The sequence below is a fragment of the Hoplias malabaricus genome, chromosome 15, assembly GCF_029633855.1.
Source record: "Hoplias malabaricus isolate fHopMal1 chromosome 15, fHopMal1.hap1, whole genome shotgun sequence".
In the NCBI taxonomy this organism is placed as follows: Eukaryota; Metazoa; Chordata; class Actinopteri; order Characiformes; family Erythrinidae; genus Hoplias; species Hoplias malabaricus.
This window is the reverse complement of record NC_089814.1, coordinates 13,786,690-13,807,796: the sequence shown is the minus strand read 5'-3', so window position 1 is coordinate 13,807,796 and position 21,107 is coordinate 13,786,690. Positions and strand designations below refer to the sequence as shown.

Genomic DNA, 21,107 nt, shown 5'->3' with positions numbered 1-21,107 from the left:
TTGAAAAAGGTGATAAAGCTGATGCTGCACAAAGGTTCCTGTGTAGACTATTTTAAGGAGCTTTCAGTTCAGTTCTTTTGCTTTGCATGTCAGACATTGTTCCTTTTTTCTCTCTCAGTGCTGCTTGTCTAAGACATAAATAATATGTGAAAGTGTATCACTCAGTGCAGGACAACTCAGAAAACCACAACTCTTTTTTTTCACTTTCATTAACCCTGCTATAACAGCAAGACATTTTCCACGCAGGAAATGAGCATACTAAAACATCTGCAGGGGATCAAAGGGTGATTTTTCTCTAATCATCAGAGCACATAAAGGTGTTCATGTGTAAGAGGAATCACTCATTCATGCATTAATTGTCTGTAACCGTTAATCCAGTTCAGGTTTGCGGTGGGTCTAGAGCTTACCTGGCATCACTGGGCATAAGGCCAGAACACTCCAGTCCTTCAGAGGACGATACTCACATATTCACACCTATGAACCCTTTTTGAGTAGCCAGTCCACCTACCAGTTGTGTGCTCCCAGAGGAAACCCACACAAACACAAGGAGAACACAAACTCCTTACAGACAGTCTTGGAGCAGGGCTTTAACCCACAACCTGCCCTCAAGGGAAATCAATTCGGTTTAATAAAATACAAACGCTATGACACTAAGTATTGTTGACACTATGCTGCAAGTAACAATTATTTAGCCTTAAAGGAACACTTGGCGATATTATCTACAGCTTTAAAATGATTGTGATGTTTCACTGACCTGTATTATGGAGACTAGGGCCTATATCTTTGCTATTCTGGACTCAGCACTGCAGAAAGTACACTATGCAACTTTTAGACAAGAGTAGGAAACCACCCCACCTCACTCACCCCCTCTCCCTTGATGTCAGGACAGTGCTGTAAAAGTCACAACTCTAGGGGGAGAACGGGAGCAAAAATCCCTAGTTACCAAGTGTTCCTTTAATATTTATTTTGGGTACTGTTCCAAGACCTTGATTTTCTTATAATCTTAAAATACTAGAAAAGAAAAAGTTTACTTACAAATAAAGTATTATTTCAAAATACAAAATATTTACTTTTTTTTAGAAACATAAGACAAACTTCATTATAAAAACTCCATATAAAATAGTAGACATTTTTTAGTAATGGAATACAAAAACCCAAATCACTGAATCTTTTTTTTTAAAAATGTAAGAATTTCTATCTTCCAACAAGTTTGAATGACGAATTCATGCCCACTCCTCAAAAAAGCTAATCTTTTACTACATTAGTAACTGTGGTACACTTCTAATAAAACATGTCTATATGAAATGTCACTGTCTATTTCTCCAGCACTTAATTTTCTTTATGCACACTGGAGGCATCACTCTCTCAGCTCTCCACACCATATCTGTCAAAATGCCGCAGAATGATGCAGAGCTCCAGCTCTACTGTGCCCATGGCAACGGTGTGAAGTCTGTATCTGTCTGCTCCACTATAAATGAGGTCAGGAGAGCGGAGCTGAGGGCCTCCGCCCACAAAAATTTGAGCTAGCTGTTCCTGCCAGGTTCCCAGTGGTCTCCAAGTTGCACACTGCAGGCGGTGTTGTCCAGGGCTGGAGGGGATATGGCAGTAACCATAACCATACAGCTGACATCTGCCAAAAGAATCCTGATGCCAAACCTGTAGATAAAGCTTTGGCCAACCTACAAAAGAGAAAACCCAGCAAATCGACTTCAGTGGCTGCTAGCAATGAATAATTGAATTTTAGAAAATCAGGACAATTCATGCATACCTTGAAGGCCTTTGGTGGTGTAGTGCAAATCGATAGGATGACTCCAGTAGGCCATGTCTCCTATCTGAGGCATGTCCACTTGTGTCTGTCCCTCTTTGAGTCCAGAGAGGAGCCTCCATGCTCCTCCTAAAATAAGGGAGATTGCAAAAATGAGAGTCAAAACTAGACCAGGTAAATATCAAATATAATGACCAAACTGTTAAGGACTGATGAAAGTTAGATATGATTAGACACCTGTGTGTACACCCCACTTGCAGAAAAGGCTGCTCTGAGGGAAACCGCTGGCCCCGACAATCTGTCCAATTATGTGCAACTCTGCCATAAGAGGTAATTTTCTGTAGAGGAAAGAATTAAAAAATTTGAGATATGTCTGAATACAGCTTCTAGACTTCTACTGCTTGATTCTTCTAGCAACAGCATGCAAGTAAATAATAAAATTGAGAAAATAATAAAATCTTAAAGGAATCATATATGACCCTCCAGGGTGTATTCCCGCCTTGCGCCCGATGATTCCGGGTAGGCTCTGGACCCCCCGTGACCCTAAATTGGATAAGCGGTTACAGATAATGGATGGATGGATGGATGGATGAATCATATATGAAAGTGGTTAAACAGAAATGAGCATCTGGTTGACATGAATAGAAGTTAGGCTAAAAATAAAATAATAGGCTGTTAGGATTTTATTGCATTTAACCAGAGAAGAATAAATTAGGCATGATACCAAGGTTGAATAATAATTCTGGATAAAAAACAGTGCTCCAACCCAGCTCTGATTTATTCAAATGTATTCTTTCATCTTCTACAATTGTTTTATCCCAAGAGGTTATCCAGGATAACTGGAAACTAGGTAGGAAAACAGCCTTGACATAGCCATATTCTCCCAGTCACTCACACACCTGTGGACAAATTTCACACATCCAATCCTCCTCCCAGTGTGTTTGAACTGTGGAAGGAAATCCACACAATCACAGGGAGAACATACCAATACAGTGTATTAAAGAGTGAGTTTTTTGTTGTTGCCTTTGTTTGTAGAGTTCATTCCTTCCATTTTTCATTGAAATTAAAATATTTTTACACGATGGTCTCTAAAATAAAAGGGGAAAATGCACATCGTATTTTATTTTTATTTTTTAAGACGTAGCAATATGCTAATGTATAAACTATCAGTATAACATATTTAAATATTAAGCATAACTAAGTAAGATAACGTTAGGTTAGCTCCCATCAGATCGAGCGGTTTTACAGGTAACTTTAAGTCTGCGTTAAAGTAAATAGGATCCTTTAACTTACAAGGTTTAGTTGAAGGTGGCTATGCTAACTATTCACCCTGTTATTGACGTTAATCACAATCAGCGTTGTAATGATCAACCTCGATTAAAAAAGATATGATTTAAACATACCAGAGTCTGTTCATGAAGCAGTTCTCTCACACAACTGAAAAACACTGATTTTTTTCTTATCGCTAATCCCGTGTTTACACTGCTCGTTGTTAGGGGCTCATGTCCTTAGCAACGTTTCTCTCTGTAGAAAGTGGAGTGGCGCCATCTGGTGCCTCAGTGGTCTATGACAACCACTCCCAACTCAACTCGTTCTTCATTCGCTCATTGTCTGTAATAAAAAAAATAAATTAAGATCCTGGCGGTAAAAAGTACATTTTATCGTAGATTTCTGTAGAATTACAGGACATGCTACGCAAGTTCAATAAATTTTCCATAATGCTCCATGGTCTGTACAAATGTTTGAATATGCGTTTTAGCTGCCAATATACTTTTGTTTTACTTTTTTTCCACTTAATAATGTACATTTGCAAAAATTTAAATGTAAGTAAACTTTACAACAAACAAGGTTATTATAGCTCATAACGAAATATTTTAGTTTTAGCCATTATACATAATCAAGACAGTATTGGTCCATTGGCTTAAAAATGCTGAGTCTCTGCTGGTCCACCATTGGACCACTCCTATAAAATCTAGTTTTAAATCTCTATTCAGAGGCTTTTATTCTGGGTAACAACTGGTTACCAGGAAAACCACTTTTGCAAAACACAGATTAACCTTCTACTTTGCCTTCAGTGGACCAAATGTGGTCTGTTTTTTGATATCCTACCAAAATACACAATGCACCACTAAATAAAAAATGTCGTATACTCCCTGAACAAAATGATAGTAAGACATAAACGTCTCAAGAGAATGTTAAAGATAGTCGGGAATCCTTCAGTTCTAGTCAATTCTCTCACATTTTCTGTGTACTCCAAGTATGTCAGAGGAATGTGGATGCAGTTTTGCAAATAGTTAAAAAATTAAGAAGATTTATACAGTTTCTGTTTTTATTTTTTCAATCCATCACAGCACCACACACTAATAGAATCAAATTTCTGCCAAAAAGAAACATACAAATATTTAATCTCGAAAAATACAACATATAACTTAAGTTAGTGCTCCCTGACTTTTGTGTGCTACAACAAACTCAACATGTGCACAAAAGCCAGACAAGTTGTGTTTACAGACAACTCACACAAAACTCAAAGAACTTGCACAAAAGCCAGACAGAATTTACTGAAGAGGGTGGAGTGTATTAGAATGTAAGCCATAGAATAAACAAGTAGAATAATCTGGCCTTGATGTGTGGATGGAAAATTGCAAACATTAATTTGTGTACAACGATGAGATTTGGGTCAAACAGGACACAGAGCTTACAGGGGTATCATCAATAATGAGAGAACAATGTGAATATGCAGAGCTGGCTGCCTTAATACAAACAAACAGGAATAATTTTTTTTAGGGTTACACTTGAGAAAGTTAGCATTTAAACAAAATGTCAACTCTTGAATTAAGGACAACAGTGAGGATGTTAGGAAGGGCTGTCAAGTAGGCATTGAGTGTGAGACACATGCATTTCAACAAGTTCACACGCCACACATGGCATTCCTCATAATGAGAAATGATTAACTTTGTTGCAAAGAAATTTAATCCTACTCTGCATTCACAAACAGAGAACTGTCTTGTAAACAAAGACATAAAATGAGTATTTTATTACTGATAGAAACAAAAGCAGCAGTCAGATCCAACAAGAGTAAACAGATACATAGTCAGACTCTGAGGATAATAGCAGATCATCAAGGACACAGATAAAAGCAGTCTCAGTACTCAGTACCTGACTGGAACATCGCAAAACAGGTGATCGCTATTCAAATAAACTTGTGAAGCAACAACCCTGTCTTTTAGAAACAAAAGTTATGTTAGAGAAAATCCCCATAGACAGTAGGTATTTTAGGAGGAAACAGCTAAAGTGGGAGGACAAAGTAACTTGCTAACAGTGAACAAAATTTTTTGGGATCATGACCAGACCTATTAATTGACTGAGAACAGTAATCAGACAGAGCAGCTTTTAATGCAGCTTTATATTTGGGATTTTAGGTTAAGATTATGGCCATTTTTATATGTTTTACACTGGAAATCATTGTTTCTATTTGGCACAATAGAGATCCACAGTGCTACCCACTATCAACAGTCAAATTGCTATTTTTGTGTTTGGCTTTTGCTAAAAGAGTTAAATAAAAACCAAAGGTGTAGAATTAGCATGGACAGAAGGGACTCCCAAGGCAAACTGGTCCTAGGTGATGGGCCAGACAAAGAGTGATCCATAAAGACAAGGATGAATAAGACAAGAACACGGACACAGCCTCCCTTGCCCGGAGTAGGGTTACCGGGGCCTCACCCTGGAGCCAGGCCTGGGGGAGGGGCTCCTTGGCGAGCTCCTGGTGGCCGGACTTTCACTCATGGGATCCGGCCGGGCTTAGCCCGAAGGAGTTACATGGGTCCACTCTCCCATGGGCCCTCCACCTGTGGGAGAGGTAGTAATCCGGGTCTGGTGCATTGTGGATCGGCTGGCGGGGTTCTGATCCTCGGTTACTGAAGCTGGCTTTTGGAACATGGAACGTAACCTCTCTGGTGGGAAAAGAGCCTGAGCTGGTGCGCGAGGTTGAGAGGTACCGGCTAGATATAGTTGGGCTCACCTCGACACACAGTATGGGCTCTGGAACCAATCTCCTTGAGAGGGGCTGGATGCTCTTTCATTCTGAAGTTGCCCAGGGTGAGAGGTGTAAGGCAGGAGTGAGCTTACTCATAGCCCATCGGCTTAGCGCCTGTATGTTGGGGTTTACCCCAGTGGACTAGAGGGTAATTTCCCTGCGCCCTTCAGGTTGGGGAAAGGGTTCTGACTGTTGTTTGTGCTTATGCACCGAACAGCAGTTCAGAGTACCATGCCTTCTTGGGGGCCTAGAGGGGGTGCTGGAGAACACTCATTCTGGGGACTCCATTGTTCTGCTGGGGGACTTCAACGCTCACGTGGGTAATGACAGTGAGACCTGGAGGGGCGTGACTGGGAGGAACGGCCCCGCTGATCTGAACCCGAGTGGTGTTCAGTTATTGGATTTCTGTGCCCATCACAGTTTGTCCATTACGAACACCATGTTTGAGCATAAGGGTGTCCACAAGTACAACTGGCATCAGGATACCCTAGGCTGCATTTCGATGATCGACTTTATAGTCGTATCATCTGACCTGTGGCAATATGTTCTGGACACTCGGGTGAAGAGAGGCGCTGAGCTGTCAACTGATTACCACCTTGTGGTGAGTTGGATCAGATGGCGGGGGAGGATGCTGGACAGACCTGGCAGGCCCAAACGTGTCCTGAGGGTTTGCTGGAAACGTTTGGCAGAGGAACCTGTCAGAAAGATCTTCAACTCCCACATCCGGCAGAGCTTCAACTGCATCACGGGGGATGCTGGTCTATCACTGGTGCTGAGGTGGGTGAGGTGGCCGAGGTGGTAGGGAAACTCCTTGGTGGTAGGGCCCCGGGGGTGGATGAGGTTCGCCCCGGGTTCCTCAAGGCTCTGGATGTTGTGGGGCTGTCCTGGCTGACACGTCTTTGCAACATTGCGTGGACATTGGGGGCAGTGCCTCTGGACTGGCAGACTGGGGTGGTGGTTCCCCTTTTTAAAAACAGAGCAGGAGCCTGGTTCGTATGGCTGGCAGTAAGTCCGACTGGTTTCCCGTTGACTGCCCGTTGTCACCGGTTCTGTTCATAATTTTTATGGACAGAATTTCTCAGCGTAGCCAAGTGGCGGAGGGTGTCCGGTTTGGTGGTCTCAGGATTCCATGTCTGCTTTTTGCAGATGATGTGGTCTTGTTGGCTTCATCGAGCCGGGACCTCCAGCTCTTGCTGGACCAGTTTGCAGCCGAGTGTGAAGGGGTAGGGATGAGGATCAGCACCTCCAAGTCCGAGTTCATGGTACTCCGTTGGAAAAGGGTGGAGTGCTCTCTCCAGGTTGGAAGTGAGATCCTGCCTCAAGTGGAGGAGTTTAAATACCTCGGGGTCTTGTTCATGAGTGAGGGAAAGATGGAGCATGAGATTGACAGGCGGATCGGTGCAGCATCAGCAGTAAGGCTGTAATCTGTACCGGTCCATTGTGGTCAAGAGAGAGCTGAGCAGAAAAGCAAAGCTCTCGATTTACCGTTCAATCTACGTCCCAACCCTCACCTATGGTCATGAGCTTTGGGTAGTGACCGAAAGAACGAGATCGCGGGTACAAGCGGCTGAAATTAGTTTTCTCCGCAGGGTGTCTGGACTCTCCCTTAGAGACAGGGTTAGGAGCTCGGACATCCGGGAGAGACTCGGAGTGGAGCCGCTGCTCCTCCACGTCGAGAGGAGCCATTTGAGGTGATTCGGGCATCTGGTCCGAATGCCTCCTGGACGCCTTCCTGGTGAGGCATGTCCAACGGGGAGGAGGCCCCGGGGCAGACCAAGAACACACTGGAGAGACTACATGTCTCGACTGGCCTGGGAACGCCTCGGTATAACCCCCGGAGGAGCTGGAGGCGGTGGCTGGGGAGAGGGAGGTCTGGGTTTCTTTGCTCCGGCTGCTTCCCCGTGACCCGGACCCGGATAAGCGGTGGATAATGGATGGATGGATGGAGAAGGGACGTGTCCCCACCATTATCCAGTGATTATTGAATTGTCCCCACCAATAATTTGATCCCTCCAAAAAAAAAAAAAAACACCAATCTGCCAACGTTTCATTAACCTAGAGGTGCAGAAAGGGTTAAATCACATTCTCTACTCAAGTCCTACTTCCCCGTAACACATAAGGCCAGTGTGATGTGCCCTTCTCTGCTGTCACATGAGACTCTGTAGCTACATTTGGTTGTTATCTGCGCCAACCTGTAAGGAAAACTTTCCAGTCATATGCTGGACATATGCTGTGCTCAGAAGGTTGTATATACCAGGTGGTTATTAGTAAATACGACTTCACTGCGTTTGGGTGCTTGAAAATCCACCCACTGTACATGTCCCCAACAAGTGATGTATCATTAAATAACAACTAAGGTTTTTTGTGTAATAAAAAAACCTGTTTGACTTTTATTTATAGAAAACATGCATAATAAAACTATTCAAATGCATATTAGCCATTTTCTCCTGGGGATATTATATTTCCCAGTTTCTGACATCACTCGGACCCAGCATTGTGGCATTGTGGGTGACACATGGGTGTCAAAAGTGAGTGAGGATGGCAGGAAAAAAAAGGAGGTAGATATAAAGTAGCTATTTTTTAAAAAAACGTGTAAGTCACTTAAAGTCAAGTTTGCTAATGAAATGAGTCCATCATAATAACGTTAATGGCATACATACATAGCATACAGCAGGCTAAAATTGTCTGTAGCTATGAATAACATGGTTTGGAAATTAACCGTAGATTCATAGGTCCCCACCAATGTCAAGAGCAAATGTATGCCCTTGATAAGAACAGTTAAAGCAAAAATATTGTTTCTCTGAAATGGTTAATTTCTCAAGGATAATGACAAAATATTCTTAACTTTAATCTGTTAATGCAATGCTTTGGAGCATTTCTACTTGCCCATTCATCATGAAATGTAGCACAGTGTAAAGGGCAGTTGATGTATTCAAATAATATGAAAACATGATCACTTTTATACTATAAAGAAACATTTCTATCTGGATGATAGTCACTCTACTACACTCTAACCCTCCATTACAAGTATTCAGCTATCATTGCTTTCTGTGGCCAAATATAGCTTGGGACTGGCACCAGGAGTGCACAAGTATGACCCTAATTGTTGGGAAGTGGATGCAGGGAGAACACACTAAACTCAGCACATTTCTGAGGTATGGCTTAAACTCACTAAGGCCTTAGAGCTGTGCAGCAGTGACACAGCATGCCACAACATGGCACTGCAACTTTTAAATGCAGTTAAATCAGGTGTCATTTATCAAATTGCTGGAGATAAGTGAGAAATCTGGAAACAAACTTGTGTTTCTCTAACTTTAGACATTAGTAGATTATATGTTAAAGTCATTACACTGAAAAAAGTTCCTAATTTATTGTGAAGTCTTTGCATGCAAAGAAAATTGCATAATTGCATTTAAACATAATGGATTTTTAGATTAGTTAATTTAAGATAATTTTATATTGGTTTTATTTCTGTTTTACAAACAGAATAAACATAAATATCCAAAAAAAGGGAAAAGAATAAAGAAAACAAAAAATATTGTTTTTTATTAAAAAAACAAAACAACCTAAACTTCATAGTGACCAAAAACATGTCGCTTCTTCATGAGGATTGAGCTTTTTCTACTTTCCCCACATTTCATGTACACATTATCTTCCTGCATCTTTACATTGTCAAAAATTAGTGCTGATACAGTAAAAGAAAGTAATACAAAATAAAAAGAAAATTTAAGCACAGTACAAAATAAGACTTATTTTGGATCCCTAGGAAAAAATCACAAATCAGTCTAATACAAGACCTTTCAATAAGTGTTGCAATGAGTGCATCATTCTATTATTTGTTGACATTTACAGAAAGTCTACTAAGCTTCTGTGTTCTACAACACAGAAAATATTGTTTAAACAGAGGCCTGAAGGACTCATCTCTGAGACCATAGATGAGAGAACTGAGACAGCGAGGCAGGATCAGAACTATAAAGAAATTGAGGAAATGCAGCTGTGCATACACAGGCAATGGTAGGTTGCTTATTAGTATCTCCAGCTGAGCATAAAAGAATGACATGAGAGACAGACCGAGCTGAAGTGCATGCAGCAGGACAGTCCTTAAGGCTTTCTGTGCTGAGGAGCGGTCAGTGGAGGCTGCCCTCGCCTGCCTCAGGATGGCCACATAGGTGTAAAGCAGTATGACCCCAACTGCTGTAAAGAAGAGAGTGTTGAGGGCCATGCTTTTGACCTGCTGCCACGGCATCACCAGCAGCTGCTCAATTGCGCACACAGAATGTGACAAGTAGAAAGAAGGCTCTGCGAGGATAAAGAGCACAAAGACATCAGTCAACACATTGAAGGTGCCCAGCACCCACACCAACACCACAGCCACACGAGTGCGCTCAGGAGTGGCCAGCTCGCCATGACGCAGAGGGAAACAGATAGCAGTGTACCTCTCCAGAGACATGACAGCCAGGTTGAGAGGTGCATTGATGAATGTTGAGACTGAGAGGAGAACGATGAAGGCACATACTGCCCTCATAATCACCACGTAGAATGTCCCAAGTACATACAGCACCAGACTCAACACTAGGTGGATGGTGTCGTTAATCAGCATGTGGGCAAACAGGATGTAGCGGGATGTCTCTCGGAAAACGGCCTTGGTTCTGAGTATAAACAGCATCAACACATTGATGTAAATGAACAGAGCGTAGGTGGACAAGACTAGAAATATCTTAAAGATCCTCTGCTCTGTAAGGGTCAACTGGATGGCCTGCATCTCCACTAAGGTCAATGGTCGAGACATGTTTGTCATGTCCACAATTAGATGTCTTGCAGTAAAAGAAACAGATTACAACAGGACTTGAATATACACAATGATATTATACCCTTCTCTGGTGCTGCAATGTCTAAAGATTTTAACTGACCAAGCTAACAGTGCTGATGATAATTTAAACACAATCTGTCAGAAAAATCAGGGAGCATGTTGTTACAATTACAGATCAACAGTACTGCTCCAGACTTTGCTATTATTTGCACTGAGACAACTGGACAAACAAAGACAATTTCAGACCAATATTTATACATTTCATTAACATGTTATTTTTGATGATTTACATACTTGATTATAAAATCAGGAATATTCCTTCTACAAAGACATTCATTTAATTTTTTCCTCTTTTATTCTAACATCTTAAACTCTGTTATATTTATTTCAGCTATAGGACTTTAATTTAGTAAGTAGAGAGAAACCAAAACAACCAAATTCTTTTTGATAGAAACCAATAGATAACAACTTCTTAATTTATAAGTATGTCTGGAAGTGCTTTTTTATTTTAACTGCTTAAGATAAAAATTTAATAACTAAAACAAAAACAGTGACAACCTGCAGATGCCGGTACTCAAGATAAATAATTAAAATGAGCTTTTATCCCTTTTTTGTGCATAAAGGAGTTCATTCATTCATTCATTATCTGAAACCACTTATCTGGTTCAGGGTTGCGGTGGGTACATAGAGGAATACAAAACACAAAACAACTGATTTCCTACCATTACATAACAGCAGCTGACAATACAACAGATTTAAAGGGATAACATATCAAGACATGTAGTGTCTAGATTGTAGTTATCAGACATATTGTATTATACAGAAGTCACTGCTGTAATCAAGGAACACAGACGTCACATACATACAGTATATTTTTGTGTGATTTAATGAGCTATAGACCTGAATCACTTTAAGCTGAGGTGAGTCCCTGGGAGAGACAGGCCTCTTTTTAAATAGATATATTCTCTCACTGATATCATGGAGTCCTGAGGGTGTTTTGGTGCCTCAGGTCTCTGTGTCAATCTACTCTTACCCCTGAGTCTGTATAGTTCAGGTTAATGATGCATGTTACTTGTTTGTCCATTGTTAGGAATATGTTTAATGTCTATTTTTAAATTGCCCAAGAAAAATTGTTCAAAGTGCTTTTCTCTTACATTTCTAACTCATATCTCAAATATGACAAATTGAAAGTACAGAACGTGTAATATAGTCCTGTAAGTTTTATGCAGTAATATAGTAATGCCACTAAAAATTATTTTTTAATAGTGGATTCATCTATTGATAATATTTTCAGGGCTGGCTCACTGTCTCTGCTCTAATTCATCCCAAAGGTGTTCTATCAGGTTGAGGTCAGGACTCTGTGCAGGCCAGTCAAGTTCTTCCACACGAAACTCGCTCATCCATGTCTTTATGGACTATGTCTTCTGGTGTGCAGTCAAGTTGGAACAGGAAGGGTTCGTCCCCAAACTGTTCCCACAAAGTTGGGAGTATGAAATTGTGCAAAATCCCTTGGTGTGCTGAAGCATTAATAATTCTGTGATATGGTTGACAAAGGACGCTAAAAAAGTGTTATTATCGCCACCTGGTGGGTTCGACAGGACGATAAAATCCCCAGGGTCACCAATAATTTCCACTTCCAGTGTCGTCGCGGCGGTGGAAGGTGAGTCGGGGTTTTCCCTAACTGACTCAGAAGCCAAGTGCCCCAGGAGTTCTAAGCAGGTTTCTAGCTTTGCTTGTCTACCCAGCGAGCTATAAGGTATATGGTGGTTCGAGGCCACAGGGTAACTGTCTTCGCCATGAAGACTTAGTAAGTATAGCCCTGGTTTATGTGGGTAGTTTTAGGTGCATAGCGGTGGGCTTCAAAGGGAGGTGGGTTAGGGATTGTGATATGGGGAGCAATGTGGTTAATGGCGATTTGTGTTTTAATTTCAATATAGTCACTGACTGCTGTTTCCGGATGTCACTGTTCCCCTGCTGGTAGATCACACTTTGCAGCATATTGGATGTATTTGGATACTGTGTGTTACATATCTTTGTGCATTGATGTAGGCAAAATTATAGGCAGGGACATTGTGATTAAGTGATTATTATGAGTTTATTACGAGTTTTGTAATTACTTATATAAAGTCACTTGACTTTAGGGTTGTTATTGGCCACAATAATTAATTAAATAATTAGATTAACCCACAAAGTGTTAATTAATAAGGCAAGTCATAGTGTTAATTAAGAGATTGAATTAACAAGATGTTGATACTTAATGTTTACCCTTGCTAATGGCGATTTATGTATGAGTAATGTGGTCATTAATGTATATCCTTTGTTAGTTCCTGATATATTAAGCATTAATGTATGTATTAATATACTATGAGGAGATCATTCATGACGTATTATTATATGCTTATTTGTGCACCCGTATTGTAAAGTGTTACCCTTTTTTTTAAATTAGTGCATCTCGTCTGAATGTTTTTTCTGATGGTTAGAGCAACCACTCAGTACTTATGTATGTATGTATGTATGTATTCATATTTGTATGTGTATCTATATTCGTTTTAGGCATATAGATGTATGTACATGGGGAGGTTTTATTGGTACTTGTGAGTGGTGGGGTTCTTCCAATCAGGGGGAGCAAGTGTGTCATGTTTTAAGGACGGGAGTGTACTAAAATTTAAATTGTTTCAGTGAAGCCAGGCCTGGTCGCCTGTAGGCCATTTTCTTTCTTTTGTTTCTATTTTTCTTTTTTTTTCCCTCTCCCTTATGATACTTTCTTGTCTCTTTTAGTAGCATTGAATCGATCTACTGAGCCACCTGTACTGTTGGTGTCTTTTAATCTTCTTAGTATAATGGACCATAGGACCATTACTCTCGCTTAGTGTTACCAGGGGTTACCTTTAACGCCCATTTATTGTTCAATTGTTCAAAGAATTCTTACTCTTAGTGGTGAAGTCTTAGTGGTGAGAGCAATAGAGTAGTTACTAGTGTTCTGCCCCAAGGCCTATGTTTGACTATTATTGGTGTTTTTTCTTTTTCTTTCTTTGTATAGTGTGATCTATTTTAGAGATGTTGTGTTCTCTTTTTTTTCTTTGGGGTTAGCTAATTAGAAAACAATACTCTGGTGGGATCTTGCTTATAACCTTTTCGACTTGTCAGGAGTGGTTGGTTAAATGGGTGTAGTCCCTCAGACTACTGAATATAAGACTTGTGTTAATGTGTCTTTTTTATGCTGTGTTGATTGAATAAACTATCATTTGTTAAACAGTCTAGTCTTATTACTAATTTATTTGAGAAACCTGACAGGGATCCCCGACTCTTTATAAAATTGGGATGGCGTAGTTGTTTGTGTGTGGTGATAGCTCTTCTTTTAGTCTACAGGCTGGGCCATTTATATGGATACACCTTACTAAAATGGGAATGGTTGGTGATATTAACTTCCTGTTTTTGGCACATTAGTATATGAGAGGGGAAATATTTTTCAAGATGGGTGGTGACTGTAGCGGCCATTTTGAAGATAGTGGGGCAATTCTTCATCAATGGAAACCTCAAGGCCACTGGATATGCGAAATTGCTACATGGTGATTTGTTTCCCTCTTTATTCACTGAAGCTGGCAGGTTCCTTGAATTTTTCCAGCAAGATGGTGTACCATCACATTATAAGTGTCAAGTCCGAGCATTCCTAGATCACAGTTTCCTTGAAAGTGGATTGGTCATCGTTGGCCAGTTGCATGGCCCCCAAGGTCTCCTGATCTGACCCCCTTAGACTTTTATCTTTGGGGTCAAAGGCAATTGTCTATGATGTGAAAATACTTGATTTGCAGCACCTGAAACTACGGATACTGGAAGCCTGTGCTAGCATTTCTCCTGCAGTTTTGCTATCAGTGTGTGAAGAGTGGGAGAAAAGGGTTGCATTGACAATCCAACACAATGGGCAGCACTTTGAACACCTTTTTATAAGTGGTCAGAAACTTGTAAATAAATCATGAAAGAATATAGGTATGTTAAAACCAAGCACACCATTGTTTTTCTTGTGAAATTGCCAACAAGTTTTCTGTCACATGACCCTTTACCCATTGAAAAAACAAAAGTTGGATCCAAAATGGCCAACTTCAAAATGGCCACCATGGTCACCACACATCTTAAAGTTTTCCTCCTCCCATATACTAATGTGCCACAAAGAGGAAGTTAATATCACTAACCATTCTCATTTTATTAAAGTGTATCCATATAAATAACCCACCCTGTACAGTGGGTGCTGTCAGGGTGTTGTGATGAGTAGATTCAGGGAGGCGGACACACTCGCTATAACACGGAATTTTAATAAAGAAATAACAAAACAAACGCACTAGACGAGAAACACGAAATAACATTAACGAGCAGGAAACAGGGCAAGCTAGAGATCACACATTACAAAACACAAACGAGAAACACTACGAAGAAACGTGAGCGTGAAACAAACACAATGAAACCATGAAACAAACAAAGAGATGAACAAAATGACCGATACCAGGAAGTGAGGGAAGAGGGCTTAAATACATGAACCTAACAAGAAACAGCTGAAACGGATAACAAGGGAAACGATGAGGAGGCGGAACAAAGGCGGAGCTAGAGTGAAACATAAACAAAGCCATGTGCAGAGATAGGAAAACAACGGAGAGAGAGCCACATAGAAAGAGGAAAAACAACCAGAAAGTGTCAAGGTGTGACAGGTGCATAGTAGCCCTAGAGAGTACACACCACAGTTCCTTTCACTGAAACTAAGGGGCTGAATCCAACTCCTGAAAAACAACCTTGCAACATAATAAAACCTCCACCAAACAGATAGGAAAGTACCATTCACTAATGGTAATCTCAATTTGCGAATCTGAAGGCCACATGAGTTTGGTGGTCTGTAGGGGTCGACTCCAGAAATTTGGTGACTTCTGCGCGCATTGCACCTGCTTAGTTTCTGTCGTTTGCAATTGGTTACACTTTGTAATAATACCACTGACAGTTGACTGAGGAATATTTTGTAGCAAGGAATTTCACGACTGGACTTGTTGCACAGGTGGTATCCTATCCTGGCTCCACACTGGAATTCATTGAGCTCCTGAGAAAAACACATTCTTTTACAAATGTTTATAAAATAAGTCCTTTAGCTCTTGTAAGTTTACTGTTTTCAGAGCTGTTAGTTACCAGGATGGTGTTAGAACCACACTCTGAAGGAAATGTACACATGGCAGGAGGGGGCTATCTTCTATTTTGCATTGTTATGGAGAAGGGGTGTTCCCCGAGTTTATTCACTGTGTTCAAGCTATGTGCACTTTGGAAACTGATGGTCAAAAAGATGCTAGATATTTGAATGTACATAGTACAGAGAACACATCTGCTTCAGAACAGGTTAGAAACTCATGATTGAGCATTGATGTCTCTATTACTACATCACTGAATGCATGCAATAATACATTTTTTAATAAATTGACTAAAATTAACAAGACATTATGATTACTTCATTTCAAATCACATAGTCAGACTATTTCATAGTCAAAACACGCATTGCTTATTTCATGTATTTCCATATATTGTACCATTATAACAACATGTATTATTTGACAACAGTGTTAAACTTCAGTTCCATAACAATTCAAAATAGCTGCAGGGATAGCTGTAGGTCCTTGCCATGTATAAAACTGCTTCAGAGTGTGGCTCTAAAACCATCCTAGTAATTAACATCTCTGAAATCAGTAAGTGAGAATATCAAACATAAAAACATCAAAGTGAACAATTTGTATATATGTGCCTTGAGTTGCCTTGACGACATTGTTAAACTTCGGTTTGAGAAGAATAAAGAGATGGACCATTTTTCTGTTTCTTATTCTTTGTGAATTTATGATTTGATTTCAAAGAAAAAAAAGAAATATTGCTTGTTTTTACATTATATGGACTTGGAGTATGAAATGAAAAATAAATAACTGTCAGTCTTTCTTTTTTTAATATCTGTTTTTAAAATGATTATAGAATGACCAAAAGTACACAGACCATACATGGGCGCACAACACACACCCTAAATGTTCCACCACATGCAAAGGAGTTTATGCATTTGAAATAAAGTATTGCTATCTATGCAGCTTAAGATGATTAAAATGATAATTAAGATATGACCCTTTTAATTCCATTTCAATTTTTTGTTGTTTGATTTTATGATCAGTATATGAAACTGTAAAACAAAATTTGTTTTGTTTTCCATTGAAAATAACAAAACCAAAATATATATATATATATATTTTTTTGCACATTTACACAAAGTCTGCTAAGGGCTGAGCTTATTTCCTCTGCAACACAGAAAATATTGTTGGAACAGGGGCCTGAATGTCTCATCTCTGAGGCCATAGATGAGGGAACTGAGACAGCGAGGCAGAATCACGAACAAAAAGAAATTCAGGACATGCAGCTGTTTGTACAAAGGAAATGGAAGGTTGGCCAATAGAAACTCAAGTGGGGAGAAAAAGAATGATATGAGAGACAGACCGAGCTGAAGTGCATGCAGCAGGACGGTCCTAAGGGCTTTCTGTCCTGAGGAGCGGTCAATGGAGGCTGTCCTCACCTGTCTGAGGATGGCTACATAGGTGTAAAGCAGTATGGCCCCAACTGCTGTGAAGAAGAGGGTATTGAGGGCCATACTTTTGACCTGCTGCCACGGCATCACCAGCAGTTGCTCAAAGGTGCACACAGAAGGTGACAAGTAGAAGGACGGCTCTGCGAGGATAAAGAGCACAAAAACATCAGTCAGAACGTTGAAGGAGCCCAGGACCCACACCAACACCACAGCCACACGAGTGCGCTCAGGAGTGGCCAGCTCACCATGACGCAGAGGGAAACAGATAGCAGTGTACCTCTCCAGAGACATGACAGCCAGGTTAAGAGGTGCATTGATGAATGTTGAGGCTGACATTAGCACAATGAAGGCACATGCTGCTCTCATAATCACCACAAAGAATGTCCCAAGTGCAAACAGCACCAGACTCAACACTAGGTGGATGGTGTCGTTAATCAGCATGTGGGTAAACAGGATGTAGCGGGATGTCTCTCGGAAAATGGCCTTGGTTCTGAGTGTGAACAGCATCAACACGTTGATGTAAATAAATACAGTGGGGGTGGACAGTGCCAGGAAAATCTTAAAGACCCTCTCCTCTGTGAAAGCCAGCTGGATGGCCTGCATCTCTACCAAGGTCAATGGTCGAGACATGTTTGTCATGTCCACCATTAGATGTCTTGCAGACAAAGAGACAGATTACAACAGGACTTAAATATACACAATGATATTATACCCTTCTCTGGTGCTGCCTAGACCAGTGTCTAAAGACTTTAACTGACCAAGCAAACAGTGCTGATGCAAAGGTCCTTATGCTGCTTAAACCCAAACTGTGTCAGAAAAAAAGCATAGAATATGTTCCTAGTGTTACAGATCAACTGTGTGGTTCCAGTCTCTGCTGATGTTAGGTGCACTAGACAGTTTCTGATCAAACACAAACACAAATTCTGGCCAGTATTCATTCATATCATTAACAAATTATTTTAGATGACATTGAAACTTCAAAGGTGTTCATTTATCTAATCAACCTTTTCTCTTTTCATTTTAACATGTTAAACTATTATTGTTATTAGAGTCATATGACTATGATTTAGTAATATGGCTCTAATTTAATCTTTAAAATGTTATTTAAAAAATTTACAGTGATAACATTCAGAGGCTGATAGTTAAGATAAACTAAAAAAATAAAAATGTATATTTGATCCAATTATTCTTTATATATAAAGAAATAACAGAGCATTTAAAACAAACCCCAGCTTTCCTACCATTATACAAACACAAAAGACACATTAAAACAATTGATTAAAGGCGTTAAAAGAGAAGTTGTAAATGAAATTTAGGGGTGTAGTGTGCATTTAATTTAATCACATCAATTGCTTTGTCTAGCAGTCACTGCAGAACACAGAATTCACATACAGTATAGTTAACAGGCTTAATTAAACTTTAGAACTGGAAGACTTGAAACCCAAGTGAGTCTCTGGGTAATAAAAACCTCTTTTTAAATAGATAAAGTCTCTCTCTTACATCATAGGAGCTTCAAGTCTCCTAAGTGCCTCGGTCTGTGTCAGTCAACACTTTCCCCTGAGTCTGATTAGTTCAAGTTAATGATGTGTCTTTTGTTTGTTTGTTTTTTTATTAGGAACATCACTTTTGGGAAATCTATCATATACTCTTTTTCACACTTTTCTCTAATATTTCTCACTCATGTCACATATACGAAAAATACAAATCAGAACGTATACTGAAATGTATTCACCTCTCTTTCTGAAGAAGAAAATGTAATAGGGAACACAACTGGATTTAACAGCCAGGGTTGTACCTTTTAAAGGTACATTTAGGGCATTTTCACACCTGCCTTGTTTGGTCCGGACTTTCGGAATTTTCCGTTTCGTCCAAACCAAAATTGCAGGTGTGAAAGGTGCCTCGAACCACAATCTGTACCAAAGAACCAAAATTTGGTAAAAAGAGGTGGTATCGAACCAGATCAAACTGAACCATGGCTTAAATTCATATGCACCGTGAAAAAACTTCTTGGATGGTTTGGACTTTTGGACCAATTAGTGCAAGTTGAGACACCCAGTAATTAATAGTAGAAGAAAAAGTGGAAAAGAAGTAAACATGAGCCACAGTAGCACTTACTTAAAAGTGTAGTTCATGATTATAATCAAACAACAGTCAGTCAGTCATTGCCTGTAATCATTTATCCAGTTCAGGGTTGTTGTGGGGCCGGAGTTTACCTGGAATCATTGGGAGCAAGCGGAAACACACCCTGGATTAGGTGGCAGTCCTTCGCAGGGCAACACACAATCACATTCACACAGGACACTTTTGTGTAGCCAATCCCCCTACCAACTGTTTTTGGACTTTGGGAAGAAACTGGAGCACCCATCCAGTCTGTTTACATGCTCAAAACAAGTCTGATGTGTTTACGAAGCCCCACAATAAACAAATGGTCCAGCATGCTAAAGGCTTTCTCTCACTCTCTTTTTGCTCATGGCAGAAGCAGCTGGAGTTTTTTTAGACAATAGAGAGACCGCCGAAAGTTGAAAAGCACCAAATCAAAATAAGGATTGCTATTCCTGCTTCATAGGTATGTAATATGGACTTATTTTTGCAGTTTTGGATCACTTAAGGTAGAAATTGAAAGTGCTTCCAAACTAAACAATTCGTGTTACAAATGAGTTTCTGTGGCTATTCAAAGAGTAAACAAAAACTTACAAGTTACATTTCATCCATGTATAAACATTTTCTCTTTAAATACAACATTCCACCTTAAAAAATTCAGTTTATAAAGTGTACAGCTGCATTTCCCCAGTAGACGTTCTTTTTAAATGTTACATATATTAAGAACATTTTAAATGGAATATCCAGGTGTTTTCTGAAACAGAAAGACACATTTTCAGGACATTCGTGATCCCACAACACACACTTCAAATGTTCCACCACTGAGTAAAGGAGTTCGTGCATTTGGAATTCAGTTGGTAAGAGAGGAAATTTCAGATTTGGATAGTTAAAATATGATTCCTTTAATTTAATATCATGATCAAATTATGAAACTGTAAAACAAAAAGGGTGAAATGTTGGTTTATTGGGTTTTGAAAGGAATATTCAATGACCAAAACTACTATTTTTTTATTTGTTTGCATTTACCAAAATTATGCTAAGGCTAGGGGTTTTTTCCTCTGAAGCTCAGGAAATATTGTTTGAACAGGGGCCTAGTTTTTGAGGCAATAGATGAGGGAACTATGTCAGTGAGGCAGTATCAGGATCATAAAGAAGTTGAGGAAGCGCAGCTGTGTATACACTGGCAGGTAGTTTGGTAGGTTGCTCATAAGTATCTCCAGCTGAATGTAAAGGAAAGACATGTGTGACAGGCATGACCTTGACCTGCTGCCATGTCATCACCAGCAGCTGCTCAATTTTGCACACAGAAGGTGACAAGTAGAATGACCATTTTGCAAATAGAATAGAATGGAAAAGAATGTATTGTCCACAACGTGGAAATTAATCTTCGATCGCTCATGGCATAACAACACAAAACAACATATAACATCCACAACATCCATAAGCTGAACTTGGCATAATGCCTTACCTGGTGCAACCTTCCCATTTCATCTGGGCTTGAGAGTGGCTCCAGGAGTGCACTGTAACCCTAATGGTTGGAAAGTAGATGCAGGGAGAATACACCAAACCTAACCCAGAGCAGAGGCTATTGTTATCACACACATTGCATTGTATAGAAGTCACTGCTGTAAACAAGTAACACAGAAGTCATATACATACAGTATATTTTAGTGTGATTTAATGAGCTCTAGACCTGAAACGGTTTAATCTCAGGTGAGTCTCTGGGTGATAAAAATCTCTTTTCAAATAGATCATTTCTCTCACTGATGTCATGGAGTCCTTGGGGTTTCACTTAAGTAGCAGTAGCCCATCC

At 39.9% G+C, this 21,107-nt stretch overlaps 2 protein-coding genes across 2 annotated transcripts; both read right to left on the bottom strand.

Annotated features, from left to right (window-relative positions):
• Nucleotides 1-24: 24 nt before the first annotated feature.
• b9d2 (B9 domain containing 2) lies at nucleotides 25-3,305 on the bottom strand. The gene is made up of 4 exons (XM_066645482.1): nucleotides 3,169-3,305; nucleotides 2,003-2,103; nucleotides 1,769-1,894; nucleotides 25-1,679 (listed from the first exon to the last, which is right to left on the bottom strand). The coding sequence occupies exons 2-4, from the start codon at nucleotides 2,088-2,090 to the stop codon at nucleotides 1,366-1,368; spliced, it is 528 nt and encodes a 175-aa protein (XP_066501579.1). The 5' UTR covers nucleotides 2,091-2,103; nucleotides 3,169-3,305; the 3' UTR covers nucleotides 25-1,365.
• A 6,325-nt stretch (nucleotides 3,306-9,630) lies between these two features.
• Nucleotides 9,631-10,596, bottom strand: LOC136668737 (odorant receptor 131-2-like). The gene has a single exon (XM_066646419.1). It carries the CDS (start codon nucleotides 10,594-10,596, stop codon nucleotides 9,631-9,633), a length of 966 nt encoding a protein of 321 aa, XP_066502516.1.
• Nucleotides 10,597-21,107: the final 10,511 nt, after the last annotated feature.